The sequence below is a fragment of the Cupressus sempervirens genome, chromosome 7, assembly GCF_028749045.1.
Source record: "Cupressus sempervirens isolate cs-2001-9-10 chromosome 7, ASM2874904v1, whole genome shotgun sequence".
NCBI lineage: Eukaryota > Viridiplantae > Streptophyta > Pinopsida > Cupressales > Cupressaceae > Cupressus > Cupressus sempervirens.
In genome coordinates, this window is record NC_143124.1 from 167,216,229 (window position 1) to 167,237,342 (window position 21,114).

Genomic DNA, 21,114 nt, shown 5'->3' on the forward strand with positions numbered 1-21,114 from the left:
TGTCAAAAACACTTAACTAAGCATTATACTTGATCTTATGAGTACATTATTCATTCTATTTGGCATATGTACAAGACTTCAAAAACTTATTCAAAATTTTATATACCTCAAAATCTTGTAACTCCCTCTGAGTTGATGTGACATTTCCATTCCTATAACAAAATTTTTGTTGATGAGTTTGTCTCATGCTAATGTGTTTGATACTCTTTGCCTTTGTTTTTGTATCTATGTACCCTATTTCTGCTTCCTGTGCTTTGTTTCTATGTTACCATACATTCTTATTTACAACTCCCCAAAACATCAAAGCATTGTATCTCCTCCTTTTTTACATCAAAAAATTGCATCTCCCCCTTTATTAAATCTCCCCCTTTTTCACACAAATGTCAAAGGGTGCTAGGGATTAGGACCATATTTTTCCAAAATGTACTATTTACCTCCATAATAATCCTACCCAATTCTCCAAATAAATTTCCAATGATTTGTGTTGGATTGTTGCCTCTACTACAAGATGAACAATTCCATCCAAAGTAGAAAGACTGGGATCCTTCTTTAGAATAGTTTCTACACAAGCTTTTTCTTTATGGAGTACTTCTAGATGTGGGGTAATGGAAGATTGAATTTGCATCAGTTTGGTCTTGATATAGGTCTCTTCTATTTTCAATGCAACTAACTCTTTTTGTGTGTGAAGCATTTGGGGAAAATGCTTCACACTCTATGCTAGATCTTTTGGTAGCTGAGTACTAGAAATCTTTAGATTTCACTCCAAGCTTAGAATCCTTTGGCTTGTCTCTTGTATGAAATATGATAAATCAAACAACTTTTTGTACAATGAGAATACATTCTCAAGTACAATTTTTGTCTTTTCAATCTTTTTAGCCAATTCAACTTGTGAAACTGCTATTTCATTAGATATTTTCTCATAAACTTGTCCTTGAAATTTCTTCTTAGACCATTCCATGAGTTTCACATTGGTTTCTTGGTTTTCATTTGTCACATGTTCTACAATATCTGATAGTGGTTCTAATATAGGCTTGGTTTCATTATGTGTTTGCAAGCTAAAGGCATCCAAAGGATATCCTTAACTTCATGTAATGCTTGCCTTTATTTATACTCCTTGAGTATTTCTTTCCTCTTGCTCCTATCCAATGCTTCTTGCATTTCAGTGATTTGTTCTATGTTTATTATTTTGGAGTCATAGCTTGTTATGACTATCTCCTCATCCAATTCAGGATCTCCATAGCAAAGTACCCTTGTCACCTTTGTCGAGCCTGAGCTCGGTGCATAAATTTGCAATGGCATTACATCAGTGCTAAGCTATTAAAGGACTTTTGTAAGAGTGTCAGTAGTTGGTACATTAACCAATGTCTATATGGTGGCCTTCTCCTCCTTCTTTGGAGCATCCTTGTCTTCCTTTGATCTCCCTCGATCAATTATAATTATTTGAGGTATAACTTTTGTTTGTAGAGATGTAGCAATCTATCCCATTTTCCTTTTTGATGTATCTTTATCTTCTTCTACAGTTAGCTTTTGTAGCATGGTATCAACTATTTTCAATGTGTCTACTATTGGAATTAGTGATGGAGGCATTAGAAGTTGAACACTAGTAGCTATAGAGATGATAGAAGGTGGTCCTTGTGGATTCACCTTATCTCTTGATGAGTTAGCTATTGCTTTCTACAACTCATCTACACTGACCAATATTGGATTATTACATAACTTTTCTTGTTGAGTGGAGTGGTCAGGGATCTTATTGAGATCCTCTATAGTCAATGGATTGATGTTTTGACAAGATGTATTAGGAACATCCTTCACAATTATAGTAGCTATAGATGTGGAGATGACATGTGGAGAACTAGGAGGTGGCAATTGTGTGTCTTGCACACTCTATTCTTCTTGATGCTATTGTTGATCAATTGTTACCATTTCATATTCTTTTTATATCTCCTCCTCTTCTCCTTTTTCCTTTTCCTCTTCTTCTTTCTTCTCTTCTTCTCCTTTTTCTTTTTTCTTTTCCTCATTTTGTTTCTCTTCCTTCTCTTCTTTACTATCCTCATTGTTATTTGCATCTTCATCCTCTTCAATGTTCTGTCCCTCAAAGGGATCTTGTTCTCCATCCTTTATAGTGGTCAAGTCATATATTGACCTACATAATCTTGTTGATTTGTTGAAAACTTCTTCAATTTTATTCTGCAAGATGCTGAAGGCTCTATATTTTGGAGAAAAATTGCCCCCATGTTTCTTATTTTCTTTAACTATTTGACCTTTAGTCAAGTTTTGCATCACTTGTGCCAAAGTGGATTCACTTCTTTCTTTTTCCATTTTTAAACAATAATGCCGCTTATTTTCAACAATTTCATATAACTCCATGGGCATTGTATTGTCTAATTCAAGAGGCGTGTTCTTGAAATTTTTCCATCATGGAATATATAGATTCTTCAACCTTATTCTGATCTTCTCTACTTAATTTATTAAAATCAATATTTTTCAATTAAAAAGAATATGCATTCTTTCTAACATTATCACAAATTTTATCAATATCTGACTTAACAGCATGGCTTACCACTCTAAATTGGCTGATATCTTTAGATTCTATCCTTTCCTCATCATCAGACTTTGGTTGTGCAACATATTTTCTCCTTGGTTTCTTCTGCATAGGACTAGTTAGCTCAGTAGCCTTCTTCTTCTCTTTTTTTTGCTCCTTGGATTTTTGAGTTGAGGCTCTTATGGTGGCTCTTGTCATTGGTATAGTTGGCTTGGCTTAAGTATACTTTACAACCTTATTTGCTTTAGGTTGGGTTGTGGGTTGAGCTTTGGATTTTCTCTTCTTGGGCACAGCCTGAGTTGGTGCTTTCTCGACTTCTACTTCCTCGACACCTTCTTCCTTTTCTTCATCCTCACCTAAGCCTTTAGTAATTTGCAATGGGCCTTGCTCCTATTCATCTTCTTCATCATCATCATCCTTGGTATCTTCTTCATCTTCATCTCCTATTGCCCCTTCAATTCCTTCTCCAAATTCCTTCTTCAACTTCCTTACCAATTTATTTTTCCTCTTTATCACAAAGGTTGTCTTTAATTCCATTTCAACTTTGGATTTCATAACATTATATGTTCCAAAAGTTTTCGTAGCTTTGTCAATTTCTTCTACAACCAATGCTATGATTGTTGCTAATGCTTCATCAATGTTTAGCTCATATCCTAATGTTCTTAGCCATCTAACCCTTGGAATTGCCACTTGGATATAAGTATAATCAATATTAACTAAGAAGAAAATATCATTGATGTGCTATTCCACTAGGGAAACTGGTATCATTAGTCTTTGCTTCATGGATTTCTTGAAATCCTCAAAGTAACTAGTCATTTGAGCTTTAAAGTTGTCTCCCATTTTCTCAATGTACTCATTGATTTGAGTAATAGCTGACTTATTTGATTTCCAATTTACTTTTCCAAAAGAGGGAAATTCTTCCAGAAGATAGAAAAATATATAGATTAGAATTGATCGAAAATTACACTGAGCACCTTTTGATCTTCTTATTGCTCCCAAATTCTCCATGATCTGACTAACAATAATTCTTCTAGATCATATGTATGATCTTTCTTGACAAGTTTGTAGGCCATATCCACAACAATACACAAAACACTATTCAATCTACTTGATTGATAGAACTTGTGAGATATAACTCTTACTGCAAAGTCCAAAAGAGGATCTATGATTGTATCAATAGTCATTCCCCTTTTGTTCCATTTAGCCCTAGTTTTATTTTCAATAGATTCCTTAGAATCACTTCACAGGGTCTTGTACTGATCTAGGCTTGGAAAACTTGTAACCCTATACATGATTCTCTTTGTTATCTTGATAGGTCCATCTTCTAATCATAAATAACCATCATGTATTCTACTTAGGAAAATTCTTATCCATTTGGTTTTGAAAACTATGGGGAAAGCTAGGGCACAGGTTCAGCTCTTTCTTTCAACTATTTGAAATTCTTCCTTTAACACTCCATTTTCCCACAGTTTATCATATGCTTGATGAATCTCCATGTCTCCTATTGCTTCTACCTTGTAATTTTAACATTTCCTAACATCTTGCACCATCACAATTTTGGGAAAAATAATGGATAATAAATTGATAGGGTCATTCTTATATGCTACTTCTAGAATTTGCCTAAAATGCTTTTGTTTAATCTCATTGCTAACTAACTGAACCTTGACACCTTCCTTTTCCTTAGGGTTTTTAGAACTAGAAGCCATATTGCAAATCTAGGGTTTCAAAAGATATTAAAATCTTTAACTATGCAACTTCACACTTGAGGAATACCTTAGATCAATGAAAATGGTGCTTGATCTTTGTCAAAATCTATGCAAAAGCTTCAATTGTTGTTCATCAATCACTTTTGTGCTCTTCTCATTCTTTCTCTGCATTTGAATGATGAGAAATGATAAAAAATTTGGCCTTATCCTCTTCAAAACATAACATTAAATGCTTAGTGGATATATAGTTGTACACTTAGCCCTTAAAGATTTCCTCTTCATTCAGCTTCTATTGGCAACTCAGCTATGACCAATCACTCAGATCCTACTAGTAGCTCAGCATATACTGACATTCACTCAACATCTTAGGGAAACTTTGTGAAAACTTTAAGTTTTAACTTTGCATCTTTATTCATGTTGTTTTCTCCTTTGTAGTACTTGTTTGTCTTGGGACTCTTTTATGATATAGCTTTGTATATCAGTCCCATACACCTTCCATGCTTAGTTGGATAAAGTGTGACCACATGATCTCTTGGGTGAAGTGATCCCTCCATTTAATGTTCTAATTCCATATCTTCTTTTCCATGTTCTATTCATCTCTCCTCTAATGTACTCCACATCAACCTTCTCTTTTCCTTTGTTGACTTCTGACTTGGGTGCTTTTGACCTTGTTGGACAATTCCTACTGACATGACTAGTCTTCAAGAAACTAAAACATGCGGTGTGACTTAACCATCTATTTTAGTTCCCTCTAAAATGTGTTCATATGCAATTCTTAGGAATGTGTCCATATTCCTAATAGTGATGGTAGCTCTGTTAAGTATTGTAGTCCCACTTGTAGTGATGTCCATGGCTTTTGGTCTTTGTTGGTTGGTTTGATGTCCACATAGGCTTTGACCTACAGTCAAAAGCTTTATAACCATACTTCTTCCAGTTAAAGCAATGACCATCAAATCTTGGTGTCCTCATGATTTTGGTTCTACAGTCTTGTGTCTGGTGTCCCTGCTTATTGCATTTGTGATAGTGACCCTTGCTCTTGGGTTTTTCCTATTGATTGATCTTCCTACTCCTACATACATTAGCAGTGTGTCCCTTTTTACCATATAAATTAAAAGTGGGTTTAGTATTCTTACCTTTGCCACTTCTTTCCTCTGCACTCTTTGATGTCTCTCCTTCTTCGGTGCTGGTGAAGCCTAGTCTTGATGTGTCATTGCTGGATCTTGGTGATTTCAATGGTTTTTCAAAGTGTTTGATGGCTTCACTTGATTTTTTGAAGCTCTCTACTATCTCCTTCTCTCCTCGCAAGTCATTTTTCATTTTTTCATTTTACATTTTTAGAGTGGAGATCTTAATGTCCTTAACATTTAGCTCATGATGAGCATTCATCATTTGGCTAATGGTATCAAGCTACATGTTAAAGATTCTTGTAAGCTCTATTGACTTCTCCTCCAGTCTTTTGGCAAGTTTCTTTTATCATCTTCAATCATAGCCCTATCTTCAATGGCTTTTTTCTTCTATTCAGTTATCTCACATAGCATCATAGCTTGTTACTCTTGCTCAATTTTGAGAGACCTTATCTCTTCTGCTTGAGCTTTGTTTCTTTCCATCAAATCTACTATTGCTACTTCAAACTCTTGAGTATCTCCATTGGAGAACAATTTTGTGGTATCGATCTCCTTGTATTGTGTGTAATTTTTAGCTATGGCTATATCCTTTCTTCTTTTTAAGGATTTTCTCAATTCTTCTCTGGCTTCCTCCAAATTGTGTAGAGTGAGGTGCACATCAATCACCTAATTCTCTATGACCTATCCAAGTTTGTAGACTTCCATCTTTAGATCTTTGCTCTAAGATGTGAGGCTTCTCCTTGTGAGAACTCAAATTTAATAGCAATTGTTGGAATTGACAAATGGGAAGAATACTTCAGAAGTAATGCATTTTATCCTTTAAAACTTTTAACTAAAAATAAGCTACATGCATGTAAACATATTAGATAAACATAAAGTAAACACATGCATCATGACACATAACATCAAATTTGATCAAGTAGAAACCCTCCAAAATGAGAAGGTAAAACTAGGGTGGAGATGATACCCACAAAATATCACTACAACAATAATGTTTGACCACTTTTGATGGTCTTCCCTATTAAAGGCTTTACATTGTGTCAATAGTGACCTATTTAAAGCATTTACAAACATTTTACTTGAAGTATCACCTTGTTAAATGATTTATCACCTTGTTAAATGTTCTACAACCTAGTTGTTAAGCTAACCTATCAACATAGGATTTTTCTTCTAATATAATTGCTAGAAAGTATTAGATAAATAAACCCGATAGCTTACAATCTATGATTTCTGATTTAAGGCACTTGATCTGCTCATTCTAATATGATCCTTTGAGATCTGATATGTCACTTTTTTAAAGTACTAATACTCTGTTATTGATCAACTAAATAGTGCAATGCTACTCTATTCTTCTAAGTCTTTTGACCACATTTGCAAAAAACAAGCCCTATAAATGCCCTTTTGATGAGATTGTACCTGGCTGTCAGTATGAGGCCTAGATGGTGTTTAAGTGGCTTAACACCTTCCATTTGACATGTGCATGTGATCCACAATGTTATTTTTCCATCTTGAATCATTCTGTGAATTTCCATTTTGAGCTAGTGTCAAAATTTGCAATTCTGCCCAAGTGTCAAATAGCGACCAGAGGCCCAGTTTGCATTTGAATATCTTCTACCCAGAAATGTGTCATGCCTAGCCACTTTGGGAGTGTTTAATGTCCATAAAAAAGAATCTATGTTTCAGTTTTCAATTCATTTCAAATTCTTTTGACTAGGTTTCGAACCCCTCAAAGTTGGTCAGTTACTATTTTGTACATTTGTGTAGTTGTTCACAATTTTGGGAAGCCCTGTTCGACCAATGATATCTTTGACCCAGTTGATCCAAATGAGGAAATTATTTTTGCACTATATTATAGGGGTCAGATACTTGATATGTTCAAATTTTGAGGTCATGACGAATCCATTTGATCAATTTGCTAACATGTTTAAAAACCCAGTTTGCATTGTTTTGTTACGGCTAAGGCATCCAGATTGATTCGCATCCTTGTTCGGCACGTTATAACTTTCATCCCATGACTGGTGAGCCTAAATGGATTATATCATTGTGTTGTCTCCTAAAACTCCTTCAAGTATGCCAGTTCCCCAGTCATGAGAAATCCATTTGCATAGTTTCATATGTCCGCACATTTGCCAAAAAATTACTTTTTGACACATTTCTTAGTCAAAATTTCCAAGTGCCTGTTTTCGAAAATTCGCCAAATGTGCCCTGTGATTCCTCGTGAGCCCAAAACATGGACTAATATTATCTTCATGGAAAAGAAGTTATATCCTAGTTTTCAGAACCCCAAGTGATCAATAACCCAATTTATAGTGTCAAACCCGAGCCCAGTTTATGTTTTTTAACACTGTTTGCTTGCAGGATATTTAAAGTATGGATGTTCGGCAATTAAAATATTTTGATTGGGAATTCTTCATGGGCTGAAAATTTGCAGTATGGTAAAGCATGTAGGATTGAACATTCATGCCGATTTTTGTGGCTTGGTTACTTGATTGGATCAATTTTTAATGCCAGCTGGCGGGTCTCCAGACACAAATTCACAATTGATCAACAATGAGTTTTAAATGATGAATTGATATTTGATGTTGAATCTTGTTAGTCTGAGATGTCCAAATTGATCAATTTGATGGATCAGTGGTTAAATGAAAATTTTTTAGCCAAACCCACCTTGGGTCCAACTATTCTCATCAGATTACAAAAACATATTTGGAGAGTAAAAGCATACTGAAGAGTTATAATGATTACAAATTTCAAAATTATTTGTTATACAATATGCAAATAAAGTTATGCTTTAAGATGAGAATGATAAGGGCCTTCACATGTTTGTATAAAAAAAGCTAATATTGAAGACTTCATGGAATGATGTAATATGAAGAAGATGCCTTTTACAAGTTACTCACCAATAAATGGAAAAGAAATTGAAGGAGACGTTTACAACAAAGCATCATGCAACTGATTCTATTAAGTTCCAAAAGCTTGATGATGCTACCAGAAGTGAATCAATTAGAGATGGGCCAATAATCTTATTAGATAATAAAGATTTTCCAATTCAATTTTCTTTTCAGACAAATGGATTCCATGGAGAGCACTATGCAGCTATATAAAAAAAACGTGATATACATGGACTCACAAATTTAGAAGAAGTCTACAGAAGGTTATCCTATAAGATTCAAGTAGGCTTTTTGTGCATATGGTGTTACACACAAGGGGAATCATTGATTGGTTGCCGGCTTTGGTATTTCATAACTTTCTGGATCATTTTGTGGTGCCCAAATTAAACTCCAACAACATATTTTTGTGACTCAAAGACAAAGCCTAGAATAGATTACAAAGGAATGCCCACAGCCTGCAGAATTTCCATGTAGAAAGAAAATTGCATCATTTTGAAGCCCACGGTTTCTAAAGAGCACTCACGCATTAAGAGCCAGCAGTAATGGATGTGAGAGAATGCAACACAATGAATTGAGAAACCGCCAATATCAAAGGAGTCTTCACACCTAAAAATTTGGAACATGCAATTAAAAAGAAAGCATTCTTTTCTTTATTAACAACACCCCACGTATTGAAGCAGGGAGCCGGCCAGAGGTTCAGAAAAGTGTTAAGATGCAACCATATCATCCTCTGGAGGAATACATACATGCGTGGCCAAAAAATAAAATTGAAGCTTACAGAGATTGTGGGAGAGTACGCTAAGGAGGTAAAAGTCCTCAGTTCAAGGCTCTTGGCTACGATTTCTTAAGCTATGGGACAGGATTTTGATTATTTGGATATAGTTTTTAAGAAGCATAGACAGATTATGAACATAAATTACTATCCACCATGCCCAAATCCTAATCTCACACTTGGATTGGCACCTCATTCAGAACTAGGAGGCCATCTAATAAAACTGACATAATCCATATACAAGCCACAAGAGATTGATGGAAGACCAAAATAAAAATGGAGGTGCCTTTCACAAGGGAATGCGTTCATGGGTTTATCCCACATTGCCAGTATCTGGGTAACCTCTATTATTTAAATATAACAACAGTTATAACTTATAATGAGCCAAAGTCAGAGGCCTTTTGTGAAGGCCAACGCATGTGGCAGGTAGGCCCACCAATTCGGCCAAGTTGGCTAGACAGTGCTAAGTTTTGGAAAAGTGTGTGCAAAAGTGTGATGATGTCAGCAGGAATGGAGATCGAAAAACTGAGAAATCCGGCTAGTCGCTACTTCGCTAGCTGAAAAATCTTGGCAACTCCGGCTAGCGAAGTAACGAGGTCGCCAAAAAAACATAAAAATCTGGTGAGTTCCAAAATGTTACATGGGTTCAATAGTAGTGCTGTCAGCGAATCGAATGTTGTCAAGTGGCAACGACAAAGTGGTTGGGTAGTGATGTGGTGGGCAAATGGCAGGCGCGCACCAGATTGCGCCATGTGGAAAATCTGACAATTTGCATTACCTCGCTAACCGAAGTTGCTCACCAGTTAAGCATGGTAAAGTAGCAAGGAGATGACACATGGCGGATGATGCAGATCAGGTGTCCAATTAGAATGCACCATGTGGCATTGGTCAAACCTAGAGTTGACTCGAATTTGGAAGTGCTAGGAAAAATAAAATGATTTTAAAATTTTCATTTTAAAATTATTTTGCCAACAAACTGACATGGGTCTTTTAAATTAAATTTTTTTATTTCCTAAAGTTTAAATTTTAAACTTTTTGAAATTATTTTAAACACAGACCTGAACAATCTTAACCAGAGGAGTGTTTTTCAAATCGAGATTCTGGGCATTTCTAGAAGGCAAAGTATGCCTTATCATATAACGTCGAAATCGTGAAAGTCTAAATTTTTTGATTCTGAGATTAGTTTTTGCACATGTATCAGTTAGTTTGAGGTACACGAGGTTTTCCATCAGGTACCTAAATCACAACTATATTCAGACCAGGAAGTTCAGTTTTGATTTTTTGTCAAGATAATGACCTGGATATGCATAAAAGATGGTAATAATGCAGTTGGGATTGAATTGGTTACATTAAAATTAGTAAAAACTCATAATTTCACCAGAATTGCATAAGGTTTCTGATATTTTAGATGCAAAAGGATTTCATCATTAGGCAGAGATATTTCAAAGCAGTTGCAATGTAATGATGAAACAGAAAATCAGATCAAGATGGAGAAGGAAGGACGAAGTTTTCAGTTGCCAAAAGATTAAATTTCAAGTGGACACTTGTCATTCTAAAATTAGATCTGGGAATTCATCTGGGCTATACCACTCTTTCTTTCTGTCATTGTAAGGGTTCCAGTTTTTGCACTGCGAGACCATTCTTCAGCATTTTCTTCTTGTATTGAACAACATTTTGAGTTTTATGCAAATAGTTCATGTCTGTTAGGTGATTTATGAAGTATTCTGTACATCTCTCATGTATTTGATTTCAAAGAAAGCAAATATAGAGCAGCAATGGTTTCAATTTCAGCCTGAATCTTGTCTCCTTTTTGTGGATTTGTAATCATTTCTAGTTTATGATCAAAGACCATAGATTAGGTTGCATCTCATTTAGTGATGTATGTGATTGAAATACCTTGCTAATGGAACCAAGAGCCATGTAACCGCTTGGTGTTTATCACAGGGTTTACTGATTTCATGATGGGATTTTCTGAGTATGAGATTCATTTTGATGCAGATGTCAATTCACAAGGTGAAAGATAGATCAGGGATCTTAATGTAGAGATATGTTTGAGGTTTCCAGGAGATGTATGGTTATGATTCATTTAATTGCCCAACAAATAAGGCACTAGTCAGAGATAGGATCATTAAGTTTTGTTGCTCATACTTGGGTCTTGCTAATATCAATCTATTAAATCATTTTCATTTTATTGTTGAAAGATTTTCAAAGTATAACCCGCACTTAGCTTTCCAAGTTTCATGAGTCATGTCCTTAGCTATTTCATGCTTGTGATCTCCTGGTTAAGCATAGAAGAATTAGGGGTTTCATTTGCGATTCTAGATCCTAAATATGGTTATTGCACTGGTCACATAGTCAGATCTAAAGAGGTTCACCTGCCTAGGTTTTGTAGAGCTTGAAGTGCAGAAGGAGTACAGCCTTATAGTTGGCCTGGTGTCTGAATGGATGTGTTGATAATGGGATTTAGCTGCCCCTAGATGCATCTTGTTCTCATCAGGGTAATTGGAAATGGGTAATGTTTTCAAACACCAAAAAAATGGCGACTCTGTTGGGGAATGTATTGAATCAGATTTAAGACTAACTTTGAGAAGTTGAAAAGAGCAGATTCAATACAGCAGGAGAAGTGCATTAAAATGTTTCGACAGTAAGTTCTCTGATTTTCTTTCCAGTTTTCTTACTCTAAATCATGCACCCCAGTTAAGTTTTATCCATTACTGCAGTATTTTTCAAAGTTGAATACAGATTGTGTTCAGTCGAGTCAGCTGGTTATTGCTTTCAAAATATAGCTGTAAGATCAGAGTTAGAATTGTTGAATAAAGGTTTCTCTCTTTTAAATGTTTTTTAAAGATTTGCAAATTCTACAAGTTGGAATTTCAATTCAGATCTGCCATGTTATAAATCATATTTAAAATCTTTCTCACAATAGTGAGTGGCGACTCTATCTAAAGGATCTCTGAATCATTGTAGATCAGTGATGTATAAATTGTTTTCAAGAGTTTTCAGTGGAATCAAGCATATTTAAAAGTTAGATGAATTTGCAAGCAAGAAGAGAGATCTATCATAAGTTTTTGACAAATAAGTTTGGAAGTGTTGTTTGATCTGTTGTGTAAGAATTTGTAATGATAAAGATGAATCACAGCTATGATTTCATTTCTCTCTTCAAGGAGATGGCGACTCTAAAGGTTTGATCAGTGGTGTAAAGAATTCAGCTTAGCACCAGGCCAATCAGCAGATCAGTGGTTTCATGCAGCAACACTTGAGGTATTTTATGCTTTCATATGACTTCTTTTCAATGAAAGTGAAGTTCCACATATGTGTTCTTCGTCAAGTGAAGTCTTAGCACTAAGAAGAGGAAAGTGATTTTATAAGTTCTATGCACTTCATTAGAATGAGTTTCGATTGTTGTTTTAAATTTTGTGAAGTGTGTTTGAAGTGTTCATTTGATAGAGGGCTGTGAAAATCTGCTGCAAGTTATGAATTCTGAAAATGTTTAATGGTGAGTGAGTCTTGAATTTGAAGACTGTTAAGATTCATTTCACTTAAAATGTAGTCGGTTAGTGAAGTTCCTAGATCCATCTCTACCAAGCGGTATATGCCATCGAATTTTAATGGTATTCATGGTTTTCCAAATACTATGCCTTGTAACCTCAGACAGTATTTGCCTAAGTTTGGTGGAAACCATGAAAACTCAGCCAGTCATCATGTTCAGTTGTTTAGTGACTTGGTTGGTGATTTTGAAATTGCTCATGAAGACATTTAGATGAAATTGTTTGTTCAGACTTTAGAGGATGATACTAGGGACTAGTTTACATTTTTACCAGCATGTTCAATTTCATCTTGTGATGAATTAATGTTAGCCTTCATGATGCAGTTCAGGGAAAGAGTAAGCATCTTTGAATATTTTGATAAGTTTTTGAAAATTGAAATTAGGAATGGTGAGTTAGTTCCTGAATTTAATATCAGATTTGCAAAGATTTTGAGTGAATTTCCTAAAAGTTGCAAGCCGGATGATCAAATGTGTTTAGTGGTTTATCTCGGTGCATTTGATAGGAAGATGAACTATCTGTTGAGAGATAAAGAACCCAAGATTTTGCATCAGGCATTCATGACAGCTATAGAGATTGAGAATAACATAAAATATGGCTTAACCCGGAGTCACTTCTCTAGAAATATTGGCTGGCAATATGAGGTGCAAAGCACAAGTCAATATCATAAGGAGTGTTTGATTTTAGATCAGCAAATAAGCACTCATGCTGTTGTAAATAGTTTTTTTGAAGCCTCAAAAATAAAAACATCTGAGCATGAAATCTCTCTGTTGCAAAAAAGAAATGATTCCATTCATGCTGAAGTGAATGCACATGTTTATGGTATTTCAACAACCAATGATAGAATTGATTCACTTGATGAGTCATCCATGCAAGATATAAATCCGGCCATTCAGTTTCACATTGATAATTTGCATTATGTTGAAAACATAATGAATTAGGAAGAGGAAAGGTATTCATCTCAGTATGAGGAGGAAGAAACCAGAAGTGATATATCAAGTGATAGAGATGAAATTGCTGACCCGACATGCCATGGAGAGATGACACAATATAAAGAATGTAAACCATATGTATCTCAGTCACAATCAGAAGAACTAAGCTCATATATTGATAATATTTCAGTGGTAGACATGCATTCTCTTGACCAACAGGATATGCAAGAAATGAATTATCTCATTGAGAGATTGCATCATGTTGAGAACGTTATTAAATCTGAAGTTGAAAGACAATCATATGAATGTGAGTATGATAAAGCTGAGAATCATTTTTCAAGTGATAATGAAGTTGCTGATCCGATATATTATCAAGAGGTGTCATATGAAGCTGATGATGAGAGTTATTACTCAAGTCAAGAAGAGCATAGTGCTAGTGCGTGTTCGTCTTCATGTGAATTAGATGTTGATTGGGAAGAAGAGAGCAATGATGGAAGTGAGTGTTCTCTTGCTAGTAAAGGTACGAATACTATTTCTAAATCTGAAAGTGAGTTTCCATTTCAGAATTGTGTAAATAAGTTCGAGATTGAAAGTTATGAAGAAAATGTGTGTACACAATATGAAGACAAAGAGGTTATCCATAGAGACGTATTACCTAATTGTGTAGAAGAGTGTCTTGAGGATGAGTGTTGTGATGATCAGTACATGATTGATTCTGAGATTAATGCATTAGCACCTATTGGTAAGATAAATGATGATTTTCTTGCAAGACATTTGAATCACCTATATGGAGACAATGAAAGCAACTTTGATTTGTATTCTGCATGCTTCGTTGATGGAGTGGATGTTGAGTCTTCATATGATTCTGATTTTTCTTCTTCATATGCTGAAAGTGTCCATGACAATAATGTTATAAATGGTTTTTAAGTTTTCACTAATATGTTATATGGTGGGGAGTTTGATGTTGATCAGCACATCACTTGTCCTAATGTCTACAAAGGCACTTTGCATGGAATTATTAATCTTTTTTTTGAAGAACGCATGGACAATTCAGATTTAGTTGAGAACGAGTTTGATGATGATACCTTGTCTTACTATTGTAAGAGATTAGAATGTTCTTCTCCTGAGTTTGATAGTGAAACTAATGATTATGTAGCATCTGAGGAGGTAAATGACAAGGTGTTTGACAAAGTTGTTTTTGAAAATCAGTATGCACCTTGCAATGAGATTTATGATGACCTCTCAGATGTGAAAACTAATCTATTTGCTGATTGTGAAGAACCATTTAAAGATTATGGATTATTTTCAGATTTTGATGTGGATGAAATATGTGAATATCAGTCAAATTGTTCATTTGATTCCTATCCGGTTATGCAAAGGGATACACATTTTGAAGGTATGAGTGGTCTTTTTCCCCAAGTTGAATATGAAGCCTTCATATTCAAAAATGATAGCATGTATGAGTCATTAAATGAGGAGAGTTTTCAATTTCAGTCTGATATATTTAAATATGCTGATCAGTATCTTCATAATGAGCTAACGGTTGAAGATGAAGTAAGTTTTTATATGCATTATGAAAGTAACAGTGATAATTTTGTTTTGCCGAGTGATTTGTTATATGATGATAATATGATTGGTGAAACTGATAGGAGAAGAAAATTCAGTTTACCGCATGAAAGTTCAGAGAATCATGTTTATGACAGAAGTAAACAATTTTTCTGAAGTTCGGTGGCCTGGGGCCATCGTGTGTACATAGTCTTGGTAGTTGTAGTTGTTTCCTTGCTTTCAATAAGTTGTTCGAGAAGAGTTTTGAAGTTTTTGGGAATGGTCTACTTCCTCCAGAGATCTGAATCCTTGCCATGCCCACAAGGGGCATGCAGCCCCAGACAGAGCCACTATTGGCACTAAAAATTGTGTGGTCAAATTTGACCACGTTTGCAAAAAACAAGCCCTATAAATGCCCTTTTGATGAGATTGTACCCGGCTATCAGTATGAGGCCTAGATGGTGTTTAAGTGGCTTAACACCTTCCATTTGACATGTGCATGTGATCCACAATGTTATTTTGCCATCCTGAATCATTCTCTGAATTTCCATTTTGAGCTAGTGTCAAAATTTGCAATTCTGCCCAAGTGTCAAATAGCGACCAGAGGCCCAGTTTGCATTTGAATATCTTCTACCCAGGAATGTGTCATTACTAGCCACTTTGGGAGTGTTTAATGTCCATAACAAAGAATCTATGTTTCAATTTTCAATTCATTTGAAATTCGTTTGACTAGGTTTCGAACCCCTCCAAGTTGGTCAGTTACTGTTTTGTACATTTGTGTAGTTGTTCACAATTCTGGGAAGCCCTGTTCGACCAATGATATCTTTGACCCAGTTGATCCAAATGAGGAAATTATTTTTGCACTATATTCTAGCGGTCAGATACTTGATATGTTCAAATTTTGAGGTCATGAAGAATCCATTTGATCAATTTGCTAACATGATTAAAAACCCAGTTTGCATTGTTTTGTTACGGCTAAGGCATCCAGATTGATTCGCATCCTTGTTCGGCAGGTTATAACTTTCATCCCATGATTGGTGAGCCTAAATGGATTATATCATTTTGTTGTCTCCTAAAAATCCTTCAAGTATGCCAGTTCCCAAGTCATGACAAATCCATTGCATAGTTTCATATGTCCGCACATTTGCCAAAAAATTACTTTTTGACACATTTCTTAGTCAAAATTTCCAAGTGTCTGTTTTCGAAAATTCGCCAAATGTGCCCTGTGATTCCTCATGAGCCCAAAACATGGACTTATATTCTCTTCATGGAAAAGAACTTATATCCTAGTTTTCAGAACCCCAAGTGATCAATAACCCAATTTATAGTGTCAAACCCCAGCCCAGTTTATGTTTTTTAACACTGTTTGCTTGTAGGATATTTAAAGTATGGATGTTCGGCAATTAAAATCTTTTGATTGGGAATTCTTCATGGGCTGAAAATTTGTAGTATGGTAAAGCATGTAGGATTGAATATTCATGCTGATTTTTGTGGCTTGGTTACTTGATTGGATCAGTTTTTAATGCCAGCTGGCGGGTCTCCAGACACAAATTCACAATTGATCAACACTGAGTTTTAAATGATGAATTGATATTTGAATTTGAATCTTGTTAGTCTGAGATGTCCAAATTGATCAATTTGATGGATCAGTGGTTAAATGAAATTTTTTTAGCTGGACCCACCTTGGGTCCGACTATTCTCATCAGATTAAAAAAACATATTTGGAGAGTAAAAGCATATTGAAGAGTTAAAGTGATTACAAATTTCAAAATTATTTGTTATACAATATGAAAATAAAGTTATGCTTTAAGATGAGAATGATAAGGGCCTTCACATGTTTGTATAAAAAAAGCTAATATTGAAGACTTCATGGAATGATGTAATATGAAGAAGAAGCCTTTTACAAGTTACTCACCAATAAATGGCGAAGAAATTGAAGGAGACATTTACAACAAAGCATCATGCAACTGATTCTATTAAGTTCCAAAAGCTTGATGATGCTCCTAGAAGTGAATCAATTAGAGATGGGCCAATAATCTTATTAGATAATAAAGATTTTCCAATTCAATTTTCTTTTCAGACAAATGGATTTCATGGAGAGCACTATGCAGCTATATAAAAAAAATGTGATATACATGGACTCACAAATTTAGAAGAAGTCTACAGAAGGTTATCCTATAAGATTCAAGTAGGTTTTCTGTGCATATGGTGTTACACACAAGGGGAATCATTGATTGGTTGCCGGCTTTGGTATTTCATAACTTTCTAGATCATTTTGTGGTGCCCAAATTAAACTCCAACAATATATTTTTGTGGCTCAAAGACAAAGCTTAGAACAGATTACAAAGGAATGCCCACAGCCTGTAGAATTTCCATGTAGAAAGAAAATTGCATCATTTTGAAGCCCACGGTTTCTGAAGAGCACTCACCCATTAAGAGCCAGTAGTAATGGAGGTGAGAGAATGCAACACAATGAATTGAGAAACCGCCAATATCAAAGGAGTCTTCATGCCTAAAAATTTGGAACACGCAATTAGAAAGAAAGCATTCTTTTCTTTATTAACAACACCCCACGTATTGAAACAGGGAGCCGGCCAGAGGTTCACAAAAGTGTTAAGATACAGCCATGTCATCCTCTGGACGAATACATACATGCGTGGCCAAAAAAAAAACTGCAGCTTATAGAGATTGCAGGAGAGTATGCTAAGGAGGTAAAAGTCCTTAGTTCAAGGCTCTTGGTTGCGATTTCTGAAGCTATGGGACAGGATTTTGATTATTTGGATAGAGTTTTTAAGAAGCATAGACAGATTATGAACATAAATTACTATCCACCATGCCCAAATCCTGATCTCACACTTGGATTGGCACCTCATTCAGACCTAGGAGGCCATCTAATAAAACTGACATGATCCATATACAAGCCACAGGAGATTGATTGAAGACCAAAATAAAAATGGAGGCGCCTTTCACAAGGGAATGCATTCATGGGTTTATCCCACATAGCCAGTATCTGGGTAACCTCTGTTATTTAAATATAACAATAGTTATAACTTATAATGAGTCAAAGTCAGAGGCCTTTTGTGAAGGCCAACGCATGTGGCAGGTAGGCCCACCAATTTCGCCAAGTTGGCTAGACAGTGCTAAGTTTTGGAAAAGTGTGTGCAAAAGGGTGATGACGTTAGCAGGAATGGAGATCGAAAAACTGAGAAATTTGGCTAGTCGCTACTTCGCTAGCCAAAAAATCTTGGCAACTCCGGCTAGCGAAGTAGCAAGATCGCCAGAAAAACATAAAAATCCAGCGAGTTCCAAAATGTTCTGTGGGTTCAATAGTAGTGCTGTCAGCGAATCGAATGTTGACAAGTGGTAGCGACAAAGTGGTTGGGCAGTGATGTGGCAGGCAAATGGTAGGAGCGCACCAGATTGCGCCACGTGGCAAATCTGACAGTTCGCATTACCTCGCTAACCTAAGTTGCTCACTGGTTAAGCATGGCGAAGTAGTGAGGAGATGACACATGGCGGATGATGCAGATCAGGTGTCCAATCAGAATGCGCCATCTGGCATTGGTCAAACCTAGAGTTGACTAGAATTTGGAAGGGCTAGGAGAAATAAAATGATTTTAAAATTTTCATTTTAAAATTATTTTGCCAACAAACTGACATGGGTCTTTTAAATTAAATTTTTTTATTTCCTAAAGTTTAAATTTTAAACTTTTTGAAATTATTTTAAACACAGACCTGAACAATCTTAACTAGAGGAGTTTTTTCAAATCAAGATTCTGGGCATTTCTGGAAGGAAAAGTATGCCTTATCATATACTGTCGGAATTGTGAAAGTCTAAATTTTTTGATTCTAAGATTAGTTTTTGCACAGGTATCAGCCAATTTGAGCTACACAAGGTTTTCCATCAGGTACCTGAATCACAACTATATTCAGACCAAGAAGTTCAGTTTTGATTTTTGGTCAAGATAATGACTTGGATATGCATAAAAGATGGTAATAATGTAGTTGGGATTGAATTGGTTACATTAAAATTAGTAAAAACTCATAATTTCACCAGAATTGCATAAGGTTTCAGATATTTTAGATGCAAAAGGATTTCATCATTACGCAGAGATATTTCAAAGCAGTTTCAATGTAATGATGAAACAGAAAATCAATTCAAGATGGAGAAGGAAGGACGATGTTTTCAGTTGCCAGAAGATTAAATTTCAAGTGGACACTTGTCATTCTAAAATCAGATCCGGGAATTCATCTGGGCTATACCATTCTTTCTTTCTGTCATTGTGAGGGTTCTAGTTTTTGTACTGCAAGACCATTCTTCAGCATTTTCTTCTTGTATTGAATAGCATTTTGAGTTTTATGCAAATAGTTCATGTCTGTTAGTTGATTTATGAAGTATTCTGTACATCTCTCATGTATTTGATTTCAAACAAAGCAAATAAAGAGCAACAATGGTTTCAATTTCAGCCTGAATCTTGTCTCCTTTTTGTGGATTTGTAATCTTTTCTAGTTTATGATCAAAGACCATAGATTAGGTTGCATCTCATTTAGTGATGTATGTGATTGAAATACCTTGCTTATGGAACCAAGAGCCATGTAACCGCTTGGTGTTTATCACAGGGTTTACTGATTTCATGATGGGATTTTCTGAGTATGAGATTCATTTTGATGCAGATGTCAATTCACAAGGTGAAAGATAGATCAGGGATCTTAATGTAGAGATATGTTTGAGGTTTCCAGGAGATGTATGGTTATGATTCATTTAATTGCCCAACAGATAAGGCACTAGTAAGAGATAGGATCATTAATTTTTGTTGCTCATACTTGGGTCTTGCTGATATCAATCTATTAAATCATTTTCATTTTATTGTTGAAAGATTTTCAAAGTATAACCTGCACTTAGCTTTCCAAGTTTCATGAGTCATGTCCTTAGCTATTTCATGCTTGTGATCTCCTGGTTAAGCATAGAAGAATTAGGGGTTTCATCTGCGATTCTAGATCCTGAATATGGTTATTGCACTGGTCACATAGTCAGATCTAAAGAGGTTCACCTGACTAGGTTTTGCAGAGCTTGAAGTGCAGAAGGAGTACAGCCTTATAGTTGGCCTAGTGTCTGAATGGATGCGTTGATAATGGGAGTTAGCTGCCCCTAGATGCATCTTGTTCTCATCAGGGTAATTTGAAATGGGTAACATTTTCAAACACCAACAGACCCTCATAATATTGACCTCCAAATGCACTCAAAGGATCTTTGAGACTCTTTTGTATGAGGTGGCTGTGAACATTGTAGGCTCCCTATGACAAGAAAAAGGGTTTCATTAGGATATTGCCACCCATCTATACCTAATGATGTTGATGATTCAATTCCCAGTTTAAGTGGTTTAAAAGTAATGCAATGATGTACCAATGAATTGAGGAACACTCCAAGTTTTTGCATAGAGCAAGATCATTCTACCAAATCCAAAAGGAATGTGATATATTTGAAATGAGATAAGTTATTGTAGAACTCAAAATTAATGTTTCATATCATTTCATGTTACATTGGTATCCCTCATGAGAAACAAGTTACGACCCTTAGAATATCGACCTCCAAACACACTTAGAGCATCTTCGAAACTCTGCGGTATGTGGTGGCCTCAAACATTGGAGGCCCTCCATGACTAAAACAAGGGTATCATAGGGTTTAGCCACCCATATAGAGCTAATGAAAGTGATGATTTGATTCCAATATCATGAGTTTCAAAGTTATGCAATGAGGCACCAGTGAACTGAAGCATAGTGTAATTTTTGGCATCAAGTGAGATCATTGTGTCAAATCCAAAAAAAATGTGATCTCCCCAAAATGAAATAGGTTACTGTAGACCTCAACATATCCATCCTATAGCATTTGACATTTTATTGATAGCCTACAGAAGCTCCAAGTTACAACCCTCTGAAGATTGAACTCCAAATGCACTTAGAGCATATTTGAGATTCTTTAGTATAGGGTTGCTAGGAATGTTTGAGGCTCTTCATAGCTGGAAAAAGGGTGTCCCTAGGGTTAGTATTAAGTAAAAACAT

The 21,114-nt window shown here is 35.6% G+C and overlaps 1 protein-coding gene across 1 annotated transcript; it reads left to right on the top strand.

The window, feature by feature from the left end:
* The first annotated feature begins 16,975 nt into the window (after window positions 1-16,975).
* Window positions 16,976-17,963, top strand: LOC149546049 (protein DMR6-LIKE OXYGENASE 1-like). Its single transcript, XM_089793884.1, has 2 exons — window positions 16,976-17,063; window positions 17,641-17,963. The coding sequence occupies exons 1-2, from the start codon at window positions 16,976-16,978 to the stop codon at window positions 17,961-17,963; spliced, it is 411 nt and encodes a 136-aa protein (XP_089650010.1).
* Window positions 17,964-21,114: the final 3,151 nt, after the last annotated feature.